General features: G+C 40.0%; 1 protein-coding gene across 6 annotated transcripts in view; it reads right to left on the reverse strand.

Moving 5' to 3' along the window:
- The window catches only part of PPP1R12A (protein phosphatase 1, regulatory subunit 12A), a 71,993-nt gene extending 61,267 nt beyond the window's left edge, over nt 1-10,726 (reverse strand). For 4 of the 6 annotated variants that reach the window (XM_009083822.1, XM_009083818.1, XM_009083820.1 and 1 more), the window contains exon 1: nt 10,600-10,726. In XM_009083822.1, coding sequence (XP_009082070.1) covers nt 10,600-10,706 — 107 coding nt within the window. In that variant the 5' untranslated portion in view covers nt 10,707-10,726. The remainder of the gene's footprint in view (nt 1-10,599) is intronic. The other 2 variants (XM_009083824.1, XM_009083823.1) reach the window with 1 other exon arrangement.
- Nucleotides 10,727-14,428: the final 3,702 nt, after the last annotated feature.

Raw genomic sequence — 14,428 nt, forward strand, 5'->3', positions numbered from 1 at the left:
ATCAAATGTTAATTTCACTATGTGCTTCGTGAACAAGTACTTTTCTCCTTTACTCTGAAGTTTGCAGCCCACAGTGCAAAAATGAAGGTTGAGTTTCAAAAATATCTCCTTGCAGCTGCAAAAGAGTAGCTCCACCTCACGACACTCTATGCTTGCAATGCTTTCCTGTAGCAAGTCTCCAAGCATTCGTGCTGATTTACTGGAACTGTCATCAAGGTGAACACTTGGGACTGAGTTACACTGGTTAAAAAGATGAGGTAACATTAGCATGGAGGCAGAAAAGGAAGAGCAAGAAGGAAAACCATGTTGCTGTCCACCTTCCTCAGCTAATTCCTTACCAACAAGTGGTGACGGCACCAGCAGCTCACCATCCCTCCTGCCTTGTGCCAGAAGTAGCACTGCTATATTTGGGTAATATAGCAGCACCACAAATTCTGAATTTTAACTGCTGAGTTTTATTTCAGCTGAAGTTATCAGTATGGACTTAACAAGCTTATTTTTCTCCAAGAGTTACGTGTTGGCAGATATCAGAAAAATTTAAACCAAGATCAATTGTTTTACTACGCTAAACAGGTATCAGCATATACATACTTACAACATCACAGAAATTACCTTATTTGTCATTATATTATACAATAATATAGTAAGCAAATCTCTCTACAAAGCCACATTACTATCACAGTGCAGCTTTGAGCATCATGTGGTAATACTGAACTTGGTCTGACCCCTAGTTAGGTATCAGCAATCCCCAGTTCACAGCAGTTGTTTACATGTCCAGTCCACTTTGAATTTTCTTAAAATCACACTTCTTCCAAAAGAAACTCCTACTCTTTACTCAAATTTGATAAGCAGTACCTCATCTGTAATAAAAGTTTCAAGTAATTCCTCTTAGGTTTTTTTCCTGTCATCTGCTATTTACAGAAAAAAACCCACATTTTTGTGCCTTAGAATCTGAATTGTATCCAAATAACTCTCATCAATGCACAGCAGCTCTACGTGTCTAGATACCATGCTATATTTGCACGCATTTCAGAAGAATTCAAACAGCTTTTATCCTGCCTCAGTCAGGGATAAGACTAGAAAAACACACAGATTAGGATCATTTGCACCAAAATGACGCAGTTTAGGATAGCCGACAAAAGACATGGCTTTGAGGAAGGATAAGTAGGTTATAAATTGCTTTAGTGTCATTAGAAAGTCTACTGTATGTGCCAGAATAGGGTCAAACTCACAATACAGAAAAACCACTCAAGTAAAAGCTGAAAGAAAATAAAAACTGAGATGCACAGAAGTGACAGCCTATACCACACCCTTGTTTTCTCCTAGAAAACAATTTTCAAAACCAACTTTGCTGTGAATTAAATTACTTTTATATCAGGTAACTGAATAAAGACTATATTCAATAGTCAACAGCACTAACAATTCCATAGCTTCCAGCCTAAGAAGAACCTATCTCCACCTCTCTCTCAAACAGCAACTTTGCGTTAGTTGATGAGGCCCTCGCATCTGACAGTATGCCATACTTACCACACATTTGTGCAATTCTAAACTGGGTGGCTCATGTGTCTAGAGCTGCTCTCCCATGTTCCAGTCATACATAGAAAACTGGAGTTGATCTGTGGCAATAGGCAATTACAAGCCATCAGCCAGGAAGGACCTGAATGTTATGTTTCTTGGGCATCTACCTACGCTCCTAGGCTTCCATCTCTATCACTCTTCTGTATGTCTTCTCTTTCATATGTATCATATTCAACTTCAGAATTCAGAGGTAAGGGATCTACTCTAACTTATTCTCAGGATACCAATAAAAGCAGTGTTCTGTGATAAACAAGTAAGATCTTTCCTACAGACATCACTTCTCGAAGTGGGATAGTTTTTTAGACATGAGCTGCACCTTTCAGTCAAAAATTAGAGTGCTCTGAGGTTTACACAGGGCATCAGTTCCCTGACTTTTCTTTAGATCCAATGAACTGCTAAATCATATTGAAAGAAAAAAGGTACTTTCCAATAAATCATATGTTCCTGAGGAAGATATCTCTCAGCTTAAATTCTAGTACATTTACACTTAGAACAACAGAAACACAACATATTTACTAACAAACATTTAGGGTCACAAGTGGAGATGCACAGGGTAATCCAATCTGAAAGGAGGCAGCTACAGAGCACACGCTGTCTTTGTGCGTTCCAGAGTGACCAGCCTTCCTAGAGTCTCTCAGCTGAACAAACAGGTATCAAATCAGTAACATCCTATAATTTCCTCTAACCCACCAACCATATATTACTATGTATTTCTGTCAGCTGCTTTTTATCCACACATCAGATCACAGCTACACTGTAGAAAAGCTCTGCCACATAATGACATGATTTTAAAGGGAATTTCACCATCGACCTTAACAACTTCATTAGCATTTCATTATTCTTAGGACGTGTTTATATGCAGCAGAAACGTGCTGGAAACAGCACACCTTCATAAAAAAAATGCCAAATGGTACTAGCTCACTGATCTTCCCCAAGTTTTCCCATAGCTTTATCCAACAGAATCAAGCTATATCCTCGCAGATACCTAACACTAATTTGGAGGAAGAACTTTTATGTGGCTGATAAAGACAAAGCATCACACTTTTGACTGAGGGGGAAAGAACACGATATGGACAACTACGATACTGGCTTATTTTCTCTCCCATTATATTTTCTTCCCAATCTATTCCTCCAGAAAGAAGGCAGCAAATGGAAGTGAATTAACTGACTCAATCTTCCAAAGCCTGCAGTGACCTTTTCACAGCTCTCAAAACAAACACTGTGTCTTTACCAGTATTAACTTGTAAGAGTCATTTATTCTTCTAGAAGAGCTGTTTTTCTCCAGCCGGGAATAAATCTTCTTTCCTTGCTTTTATTTTGTCACATGCCTTGTTTTATAATATATCCTTCTGAAGTCCTTTTCTCATTTTCTGAGTGGGCTGTATCAAGTTTCATCTTTGGTACTTCTGCCTTTTAATTTTACTCCTCCAGTCATCATTTCCTGGTGTCACTTAAAGAAACCTCTGGAATCCTGAGAAGAACATTCATTCACCTTGTAACATCTCTATTAGACCAAATCCCGTAACAGTTTGCATGCATCAGACCACAAACTTCACCTTGTCATTCACAAATCCAGATTTCTGATTATCTTCCAAAGATCCATTTCCAAATGCATCACTAGTAATATCACTTTATACTTAGTTCGTTAAAACCATAACTGGGAACAAAGCTAAAGGAGGTAGGAGCCATCCCTGACATTTTTATCAGTCTGCTTTGCCTAATTAATGTTTTGCTCTTTAGGATTATAATGGGTTACAGCAAAAGAGTTTAGACTAAAAACCCTCCAGTAAGTAAGAAATAGCTTCAGATGATCAAGTTATTCAAACTTTGAGAGAAATGGATTAAAAACTACTGCTCTGAAACATACTTTCTGGCACCAACACCCTCAGATATCATGGAAGAACATTCAACAGTACCAACTGGGTCAGGCTCATGAGGTGGGAGATGACGGATGGGACTCCACCACAGCACTGGCAGCTCTACACAGTCAGGCTTCTGGTCAGAAGTACAAGATATGTCAGAAAAGTAGCTTAAGACTCTTTTTATACCTGTATATCTATGTCAACTGCTGCTGGCAAGCCAGGTCAGCTCACTGATCCAAGGGAATAAGCCCTCCAAACTCCCCGAAGGCTAGTCTTAGGCTGAGTTCCCACACTGTTGTGCCATCATTAGATAATGCGAGAGAGGAGGGAAGAGACTGTGGAGGAGGGAAAACCAAGGGCAGAAGGGATGGGACTATCTGCCTGTTTCTGCCACTGTCTCAAATTAGATCACATTAAGTATACTGTGAAACTGCAATGAACTCTCTTCACTAGCTGTTGCCAGAACAGCACTGTTCCTGTCCCTGTCCCACAAGCAGGAATCACTACCAGCTAGCACCCACAGCAGTCCCCACAAGGCAGTTACAGCTGTAAGCAAACCACTTATCACTCAACATCTAGGTAATCAACTACAAGTTTGCAGGACTGTCTCTGAGTCCTCTGTGTATCAGACGGTGATCACTCATTTAGTCTTAATGGACTGTTACTAAAATAGGGAGATCCTGGGACAATGGTTTGCTGAGGCTTCAGCAAACAAGTTTGGCTGGGTTCACTCAGGTGTCTGGAGTCTGGAAAAACAGCTGGGCGTCAGCAGCAAGACAGTGGTTACACACAAGCCTTTTAAAGTCTGCTTTAAATATTAGGGGAAGGAGGGGATACAACATAGGAAACTAGGCAGGAAGGAAAGTGGGTGATCTGAGTTTTAAAGCAGCAGAGTTGGTCAGGCTGCTATTCTCTTCCTAAATAAACTGAGCAAGGAGGCTCTGAACTCGAGAAGTTTTTCTGACTGTAGTCATATGTTTCAGCCTTTAAAATCGCTAAAATAAAGAAGGTGTATTTTGAAACTGTGCCAAGTCTTAGGATCTGTATGTATAAGTGTATCAAGCATGCCTCTCAAACATAAAAAGTAGCACACAGAGTTAGACCAAACATCCATTTAACATTTGTTCTGTCTCCAGACATGAGATCTTCAATGAGAATCAAGATGGAGCAAATATATGCTACTTTTCCTGTAACACCTTTCCAGTCTCCAAGTACATTAATGGACTTTCTGAACCAGATCCCGTTTCTATGTATATATTCTGCATTAGTAATTTTTTATATATGCACCCTCCATGGGTTTCTCAACCCTTGAACCCACGAGGAATTATAGTATCTACAGCAACATTTGGCAAACACAATTCTAATACCTACTGCATGAAGGTATGAAAACACTACTCTTCTCTCTGCAGACCTCTCTCTCCCTCTTTGGCTTTTGAGGTTTTTTTCACAAAGGAGTAACTGTCACTGACATCTATGTTGTTTCTGAAAAACACTTTTCTTACACTTGCTGGAAGCTGCACCTTCTTTCATTCTGGGTAAAATGAAAAAACATTCACATTTAAGTAGTGTAACTGTATAGTAGCCTTGAAACAGTTGCAAACAAGGTTCAAAATATATCAACTATACACTCACAACTAGGCATCCTACAAAGCCCACAAGAAAGTAAGTTTTTAACATAAACTTTAATTCTTGAACAGAAATTTCTACCATTTCAGATTTGTTTCACATTAATCTGGTGCAACACAAAGCAAAGAGAAATAAAACAAATGAACTCTGCATTTTTTCCCCTCCTCCATTTTTCTGCATTGTAAAAAGAATTTATTTCCTGATACTGAAATAATATACAAGCTTTTAATCTGTAGAAGAGATCTTTCAGATAAAGCAATTTATTATACACAACAAAATATTTTTACTGGAGTCTTACAAAGGTAAATTTAAGGGTCCTACTCATTAAATGTCACCTTAAAGAATGCACACAAAATTTCTGTTCAAGTCCTCCTGCATTAAATTTTCTTTCCATATAACTCTAACTTCTAAAAGCATCTGATGAAAAGGCTCCTTTGTGTAAAGCTTTCTTGAAAAAAAAGCTTCTATATGGAAAAAATGACGAATAAAAGAAGAGAACATGCTATATAAAATGCACCTTTTTGGGGAATATTGAATAATTTTAAACATTCATATTACAATGACTTGTAAGGTAATTCATATAATCATAAACTAGATGAACAGTAACTTAAGCAGGCAATTCTAAAATTAAACTATTCAAAGAATTTCTAGTAAGCTGAAACACTCCCAGTACTTAGAGATGTCAGAAACAAGAAGAGCAGTTGCCCTCTATGCTTTTACAGCAGAACTCTCCATCTGCAACCAGCTGACACTTTATATCACACTAAGCTATGTTCCCTTGCTGTATTTCACCTGAAGTGGCCTTCTATAAGACCAATATTTCTTAAACTGGAAGATGCATATTTTTAAGATGTGACAGGAAGCATATTCAAGAGAAGACAGCTGTTCTGAAGGAGCAGAAAACTGAAATGGGACAGGAGATACGGTTGGGAGAAGACTCGATAGGAGTGGTGAACATAGTGGAGGATGACAGGGACAGAGAATATTCCTGCAATGACAAGTTCTCTGATCAGACAGCACAGTTAGCGAAAGCAAAATACCAGCAAGTGGGGACCATGCCACAAATTCACTCAGCCCCTTAGCAATTAGCATGGGACCAGCACTAAAACATGGCTGAAATGGAGATTCCTTGAGCTATCCAGTGGCTTTTCCCCCAGAGATGCTCCCTACCACCTATATATCCCGTTCTTCTCACAGATTTCCAGGACACGGGTGCTCTCACTCAGGATTAACAGCAGAACCCATGCTTCTACTTGAAGAATGTGTACATTACAGCACATATATGTATACATTACAGCAGCCTTTTTGTACCTCCTGTACCTAAAGAGGCCTACAGGAGAGCTGGAGAGGGACTTTTTACAAGGGCATGTAGAGATAGGATAGGGGGAATGGCTTCAAACTGAAAGAGGGTTAGATTAAATATTAATAAGAAATTTTTCACTGTGAATGGCATGTACAGGACGACCAGGAGATCAGGCACAGTCAGCATGAGTTTAGGAAAGGCAGGTTCTGCTTGACCAACCTGATCAGTTGATGAGGGCTGTGAATGTAGTCTACCTGGACTTCAGCAAAGCTTTCAATATGGTCTCCCACAGCATTCTCCTGGAGAAACTGGCTGGTCATGGCTTGGAGAGGTACACTCTTCACTGGGTTAAAAACTGGCTGGATAGCTGGGCCCAGAATGTGGTGGTGAATGGAGCTACATTCAGTTGGTGGCCAGTCACAAGTGGTGCTCCCCAGAGCTCCGTATTGGGGTCAGTCCTTTTTACTCATGATCTGGTATGGTCTCCCACAGCATTCTCCTGGAGAAACTGGCTGGTCATGGCTTGGAGAGGTACACTCTTCACTGGGTTAAAAACTGGCTGGATAGCTGGGCCCAGAATGTGGTGGTGAATGGAGCTACATTCAGTTGGTGGCCAGTCACAAGTGGTGCTCCCCAGAGCTCCGTATTGGGGTCAGTCCTTTTTACTCATGATCTGGACGAGGGGGTTGAGTGCACCTTCAGTAAGTTTGCAGACAACACTAAGTCGTGTGGGAGTGTAGATCTGCTGGAGGGTAGGAAGGTTTTGCAGAGGGCTCTGAACAGTATGGATCGATGGGCTGAGGCCAACAGTGTAAGTTTCAGTAAAGCAAAGTGCTGGGTCCTGAATTTGAGTCACAACAACTCCAGGCAGCCTGGGACGGTGTGGCTGGAAAGTGTCCCAGCAGAAATGGACCTGGGGATGTTCGTTGGCAGTGTGCTGAACATGAGCCAGCAGTGTGCTCAGGTGGCCAAGAAGGCCAATGGTATCCTGGCCTGAATCAGGAACAGTGTGGCCAGCAAGACTAGCAAAGTGATCATCCCTCTGTACTCAGCACTGGTGAGGCTACAGCTTGAGTACTGTGTTCAGTTCTGGGCCTCTCACTTCAAGAAAGACATAGAAGTGCTGGAGCATGTCCAGAGAAGGGCCATGGAGGTGATGAAGGGTCTGTAAATTAAGCCACATGAGGAGCAGCTTAAGGAGCTGGGGGTGTTTAGCCTGGAGAAAAGGAAGCTCAGGGGAGATCCTATTCCTCTCTACAGCTACCTGAAAGGAGGTTGTAGCCAGGTCAGAAGCAGTCTCCTCTCCCAGGCAACAAGCAACAGGTCAAGAGGAAATGGCCTCAAGCTGTGCCTAGGGAGGTTCAGGTTAGATATGAGGAAGAATTTATTCACTGAAACGATGGTTAAGCATTGGAACAGGCTGTCTGGGAGGTGGAGGGGGTGTGGAGTCACCATCCTTGGAGGTGTTCAAGAAATGACTTGGATGTGGCACTTAGTGCTTAGCTGACATGGTTATGTCAAAGGTTGGACTTCATGATCTTGGGAGGTCTTTTCCAACATTACTGATTCTATGGTAAAATATTGGAACAGTTTGCCCAAAGAAGCTCTAGATACCCCATCCCTGGAATTGCTCAATGCCAGGTTGAACGTGGTTCTGAGTAACCTAATCTAGTTGTAGATGCACCTGCCCATTGCACGGAGGGTTGGACTAGATGACCTTAGAAAGGTCCCATCCAACTCAAACTACTCCAATGATTCTAAGATTCTAAACACAGAAATGCATTTCATAACAGAAATTATCCCCAGCTTGGTTGCTTTCTTAAACATAGTTTTAGATTTTGAGACATGCAGACCTGAAATAAGGAAAGTATGCTATCATCCCATGCCTATGAATAGTAAAAATATAAGCATTGTAAACAAAATCAATATATTAACTAAAGTCTGCATATCTGGAGGATTTAGAAGATTGTGCTATTTCAAGACAAATAAATTCCAGCTATTTACATCTGAAGGAAGCCCTAAGAAGACTTAAGATGGCAGCAGAGGAAGCAGAAATAAGATTGCTGAGTCTCCAGTTTGAGAAGCTCTACAAAGGTGTGCAACAGGCAGTCCCACAGAAGGAGAAAGGGAACATGGTCCAGACTCTCCCCAACAAAGTTAGGAAACATGAGCACTCATTCCCTACCTCTGTTCTCTCTTGCACAAAAATAGGAAATGAACAAAAGATTTCTTTACCAAAATGCTAGTCCATATCATAAAGAACAGAAAGATGACAAGCTATTAGTTGTAATCTTTTTAGAACTACATATATCAGATCCAAATTTACCCAAATTAAAAGCTCCTTTCCATGAACCAGAATAGTCAGTGCAAAAAGTGAACCATATCAGATTCAGTCACAGACACACACATTCTCATGCTTCCCAAGAATGGTGCATCCTCACTAAAGCAGATGCTGGACCCAGCATGCACTATGGGCCAGATTAAAATAAAATTTCTAACCTCTGGTAACTTATTGTATCATCTTTTCACCCTTCCCCAGTTTTGCTTCAGCTGCAAATTCTGCTCTGTAGAATTCAGTTTTGTAAATTATTTGAAGCTGAGCTCCTGGAGAAGCAGGAAGAAAACCTAAACTCTATGGGCCTCATCAGATATAAATATTGCTCCATTCGGGTCAGGTTACTCATCTCAGCTGCAAATGGAAACTGATTTCAACAGCTTATCTTCAAAACTCCATGCACCTTAAAACACAGCTCTTCCAACAGCTTAGATATCCCACATCCCACAGGATTATACTCCAATAACCTCATTTCTCTGACAACTATCTATAGAAAATATGCAGACAGGTTCAGTTCTACTCTGAGAGAATAAAAAACAGATGACAGATTTCAGATACTCCAGTCAATAGTGAAAAAATGTCTTGTGGACAAGGGACATCACTCTCTCTTTCCTAAACACATGCCTATGTTAGGCTGCAATGCCAAACAAAGAATACTGATTCAACTTTCTCCTGTCGGGGAAAAAAGGCAGATGTTTTACCTCTATTAAACTGAAGAAAGGCTTATATTATCCCAGTTGTGGGGAAATTCTTGTCATAGTATAGCCCACAAGTAAACACTTTCAGTGCATGTGCAAGGGGGATAACAGCATCAAATGTCTGCATAGTGTAGAAAGGCACATCACAGAAAACAGTGGTCACACAGTGCCCCAGTTATACCAAGGATATAGAGAGCACTTCACTCTATGAACAGCCAACAAAAAATAAATAAATGCCAGTGAAAATTATATTCAAGCATCTCCAGAACTTTTTCTTTCCCTTAAGACTGAGGCAATTAGAACTCTCAGACTCACAGAACAAACTCATAATTTCCATTCCTCGCCTCTGTAATTAGTAGGTAATTACATGATAAAATACCACTTTATATTTCATCCAAATTGTGCACTCGATCAGACATCACAGTGAGTTTGGTAGAATTAATGAAGTTTGTGTTTACCCAAAGGGTCTCTAGAAAGACACTATTACCTGCTTTACTGCAACCACAGTGTGCTGAGCAATGTACAGCACACATTTTCTCAGATCGATCATTATTTGGGGCTAAACCAGACAACCTTGGGAAAAAATTGATTTTAGGGCATCTTTAGAGGCCTTAAACAGACTCTAAGAATAACAAAACAAATACTGGAATTCAGCAGTGAGTACCTTTAACTAATATTGTAACAGGCATCTAACTTCAACAGTAAGATTTTGCTCCACAGCCAAAATAACTAGCAAACGTCACCGTTCTATACCACAGCTCAAAATCAAATGTTTCAAGACTTAAAATACAACTGCAAAACTTATCTCCTACACATAATCTTATCCTGGGATAATGTTTCAGACTACTAATAAATATACATTTGAACTTTCTCCCTGTGCCTCCCCCCATATCAACCTTTCTATAGAAAAGTATAATTTTTGAAAATAATTTGACAGTCATAAACAGCCTTATGTTTTGTTTCTCTTTGTATCTACCTAAGATGCAATGTAAGAAAGCTAAAAAGAGAAAATACAACGCACAAAGTTACGGACACAGCACACTTCACAACCAGCACACATTATATAACCATTCTTTCTCACTACATGTCCCAGAGGCAACTAAAAACACAATTTATGAACGCCATATGCTTCTGGTGTCTCTCCAACAATGTATTAGCAAAATACAAGGATTTCAAAAATAGAGGAAAAAGTCTTACTCTGCTATATCAAGATATCCACAGGAAGCAGCTGCATGTAGAGGTATCCAGCCTTCATTATCTGGTTGATTAATATTTGCTCCATTTTCCACCAGAAATTTCACCATATCTACGTTATCATCTATACAAGCCTACAAAGAAAGAAAGAGTTAAGAATAAGTTCATATTAAAGCTGTTCTACTGTGCATCTTTAAGTAATTTCTTCAGGAGAAAAGGTAAGTATTTTCCTGCCTGATGAGGAAGTCAGGTTTATTTCTTGAGGTTTGACAGCAAAACAGGAAGAATTTGAGAGAAAAACAGCAGGTGTTTCAGAGTGTAAAAGTTTTTAAACAAATTAATGCAGAGTTTAACAAACCCAACAAATATGATTTTCTCAGGTAAATGTGTTCTGATTTACTGAGAAGCCATTTACAATCCCCACTGCAACCTTGTTATCCAGTACAAAGCGTCCCAGGTCCTCACTCCATCCCAGGCCCAGCTCAGCCACTGGAGTGGATATAAAAATTGAATAAACAGCTACACCACGAAGTAGAATTGTGACTAAGAGATACGAGCAGTTTGGAAACAATACCATAATGTGGTTTTAACTGTAATGCAGTTGAGACTAAGGAATACGAAGGGGATGCTACACTGCATTTCAACATCCCTCTGCTGTTTTCTACTGCAGCATATTCTATACCCTCATAAATCCTTTAACAGTCTATTACTCACTCCTGTTTATAAACTTACTTGAGTATCAATCTTGCAATTGCAAAAATATTATCATCTGTGCACATCTCTTAATTACCAAGCAAACAGTGTTGCCCAGATGCAGAACTACTGCCACACTCCAGATCTCCATCTTCACTGACTCCTATTTTGCCTTTCTTCTCTGCGTTCGAGTATTTTTCTCACAGGGTGCTCAGTGAGTTTTCTTGCCAACTTCCATACTGCTGCCCTTAAAAGGGCAGAGCAACTGAGAGAAAAGTCCCTCTGCATTTCAGGACAGCAAGAACTCACAACAGCTAGACCCCCACAAGCCTAGTATTAATTTTTTAGCTTAATAAATCAACAGTACTACATAGCCAGAAGGTTGAAATGAGAACATTTACTCCTGGGCTCCTAATTCGTTCTAGAGAATTATGCCTCTGACTTCAGGCAATTAAGGTACAAATTTTAGTTTTCAGAATACTTCTGAAAAGACAAAAAGTTACATTCTCCTTTAGCATGGCAAAACCTCTTCAGATTTCCTTTCTTAAGCAACTGCACATTCTAAGACGAATCCTGAAGCTTTTCTCCACTCTGCAATGCTGAGCTAACAGCTCAGTGAGGAGATGTGGTGCTGCTCAGTTTAACCAGCAAAACAAAAACAGCAACGAATTATCCCTCTCTGACTACATTTCCTTTAGTTAGGTATGAACTTCAGGCTTTGTTTCAAATGCTAACACAGAACTGTCTTGACAAGAAGTCTCATCTGAACTTTTTCACCCAGAAACGTGCAGCTAGACTACAATACACTGCTTGCATTATTTGTTTTTCAGTTAAAACAAAACCACATTTTGAGCGAGAACATTCAGAAACCTTCCTACCTTTTCGAGTATTCTTGAAAACTGCTCAAAAAGTTTTTAGTCACATCCATCCCTAAAATCAGCAACTCTTTTAATAATGTCTTAACATAATAAGACATAAATAAAGACTACAACGTCTTCAAGCATATTGCCTTCAATTTCTTCCACTTATCATTGGTGTACAATGCTTACACATTAGAAACAAGCTCTGAAAGAAAATAATCACCTCCTGCTGTAAGACATTTTGTTATTTAAATGAGAAGAAATCAAATGCAAGACATAACTCAGGAGGAAAACACTTAACAGAAACATTAGCCTAGCTGTATTTCGCACATGCCATATATCCAATTTTTCTGGATATCCACTTTGCCTGACCGCTGATAGTCTATGTATATCGTAATATTAGCCGTACTGTTATAAGGAAAAAGCTACTTAGATAAGAATAATTTTTAAATATCAGTATTTTAATATGCTGCATATTTGTGTATCTTAAAATCTTCTAAAACTCATCATCTGTGAAGAAAGGATATATTAAAATTGATTAGCACTATTGAAAAAACCAAAACCTGACCATCTGGATGTGACAACACAACACAGAACAATCTTTGCCTATTTTTCAAGTATACATAAGAAAAACTGGCAAGACACTCATAAAAATACTGTTGCTAAGTGAATCAAAAGCTTACATACGCGGCACATTAAAAGACATACGACTAAGTGGCTAAAAATATTTGACCATATTTGGGCAGTTTATTGTGCCATACATGGCAAGAACCAGGAGAGGTCAAATACACTTCTCATGTATTATCAGAGAATGAACATTCCTAACAAGCAAAAGTATTTTATTGAAAAGGCACTGTAGCCTCCAAGAAGGTAACACCTATCTTAAGGTGGAGAAAAGCAAATGCAATTGATTCTACTGCTAAAGAACACACGTATAACACATCCTATTCCCCCTTGTCACCTTCTCCTGAACAGCACCAGCAGCACGTGTTTGGCAGGCTCTGTAACTCTCAGCACTTTCCATATGAACGGAACCTCTGACTATCAGCAGGTACCTTAAGTCAAAAAGCCAAGGATCAAATGTTCTAAAAGAAGATTTATCTCAATGTTTTTCCATTGCTACTGCACTTGTCATTGCACCATCTTCACAGTCACTTCTAAAAGCAATATTTATCAAGTGCCAGAAGTGCCTCTGTTGTTAAAGGCTGACATCTCAAAAGGAAAGCTTGTCAGAGCAACATGATAAACGTAAAGCAACAACCTCCAAACAGTCTGCCCTTGTAGACCTCAGCCTGAAAGTTGTTACGAAGGAAAAAGCAACATACATGCAAAATGTAAATAACAAGAGTTCCACTGATGTTACAGTAATTCAAAAACATAAATTCCCATGATGAGTTCTGTCCCACAATCTGCACAGAGAAGACAGCTATGGGCCTTCCTCTTCCATGTCTATTACAATCTTTCCAGGATTTATCTCAGTTCTCAGCACTTATCTCTCCTCATCCCCAGTCTCTCCCTTCACAGTGCATAGTTCCCACCTAGAGCCTCAGTTAGCACGTCCTAAAGCTCCTTCTGAGGGCTTGCTAACCTCCACGTCTGTAGAGCACACACACCAGCCAGCTCCTGGGTCAAGTGGAACATGGGATCTGATGTAAGATACCCTTCATCCCACGTACTGGTTTGTGTTTCTCAACCCCAGCCTACACCAACTGGCTCATGCACTCATGACCCTGCAAATTTGATGTAAGTTACCCAATGGGCCCCAAACAGAATAACATCTGGACAGTACAATCATACAAATCTCATTTCCTTTGGGAATCAATTCAAAAACAAGGCTCAAGAGTTATAAAGGAAGCAAACCAAAACAAAGCTGAGAATAAAAAGTCTGGTTACCTTTTTGGAGAAGAACAGAAATGAAATCTCAAAGGAAGTAAATTACAGTCCAGGAAAGAAAACCACTTTCCATTTGTACAACAACCTGAAATCTGGAGTGCAAAGGCCAGCCCCAGCCCTGGCAGCATTCAAGGCCAGGCTGGATAAAGCCTTGAGAAACCTGGTTCAGTGGCGAGGTGTCCCTGCCCACGATAAGGGGTGGTGGTGACGTTGGGACTAGATAATCTATAAGGTCCATTCCAACCCCTAAAATTCTATGACCAGCAAAGATCAACAGTGTCCCACTCCCACAAAGACCAGTCCTAGGGAGGTCCAACTTGTGCTGGATGCAGCATTTCAAACGTTTCCCAGAAATACTCTGAAGGAGATAACCAGATGCCTGCTGA

This window comes from Acanthisitta chloris, unplaced genomic scaffold (genome assembly GCF_000695815.1).
Source record: "Acanthisitta chloris isolate BGI_N310 unplaced genomic scaffold, ASM69581v1 scaffold2681, whole genome shotgun sequence".
In the NCBI taxonomy this organism is placed as follows: Eukaryota; Metazoa; Chordata; class Aves; order Passeriformes; family Acanthisittidae; genus Acanthisitta; species Acanthisitta chloris.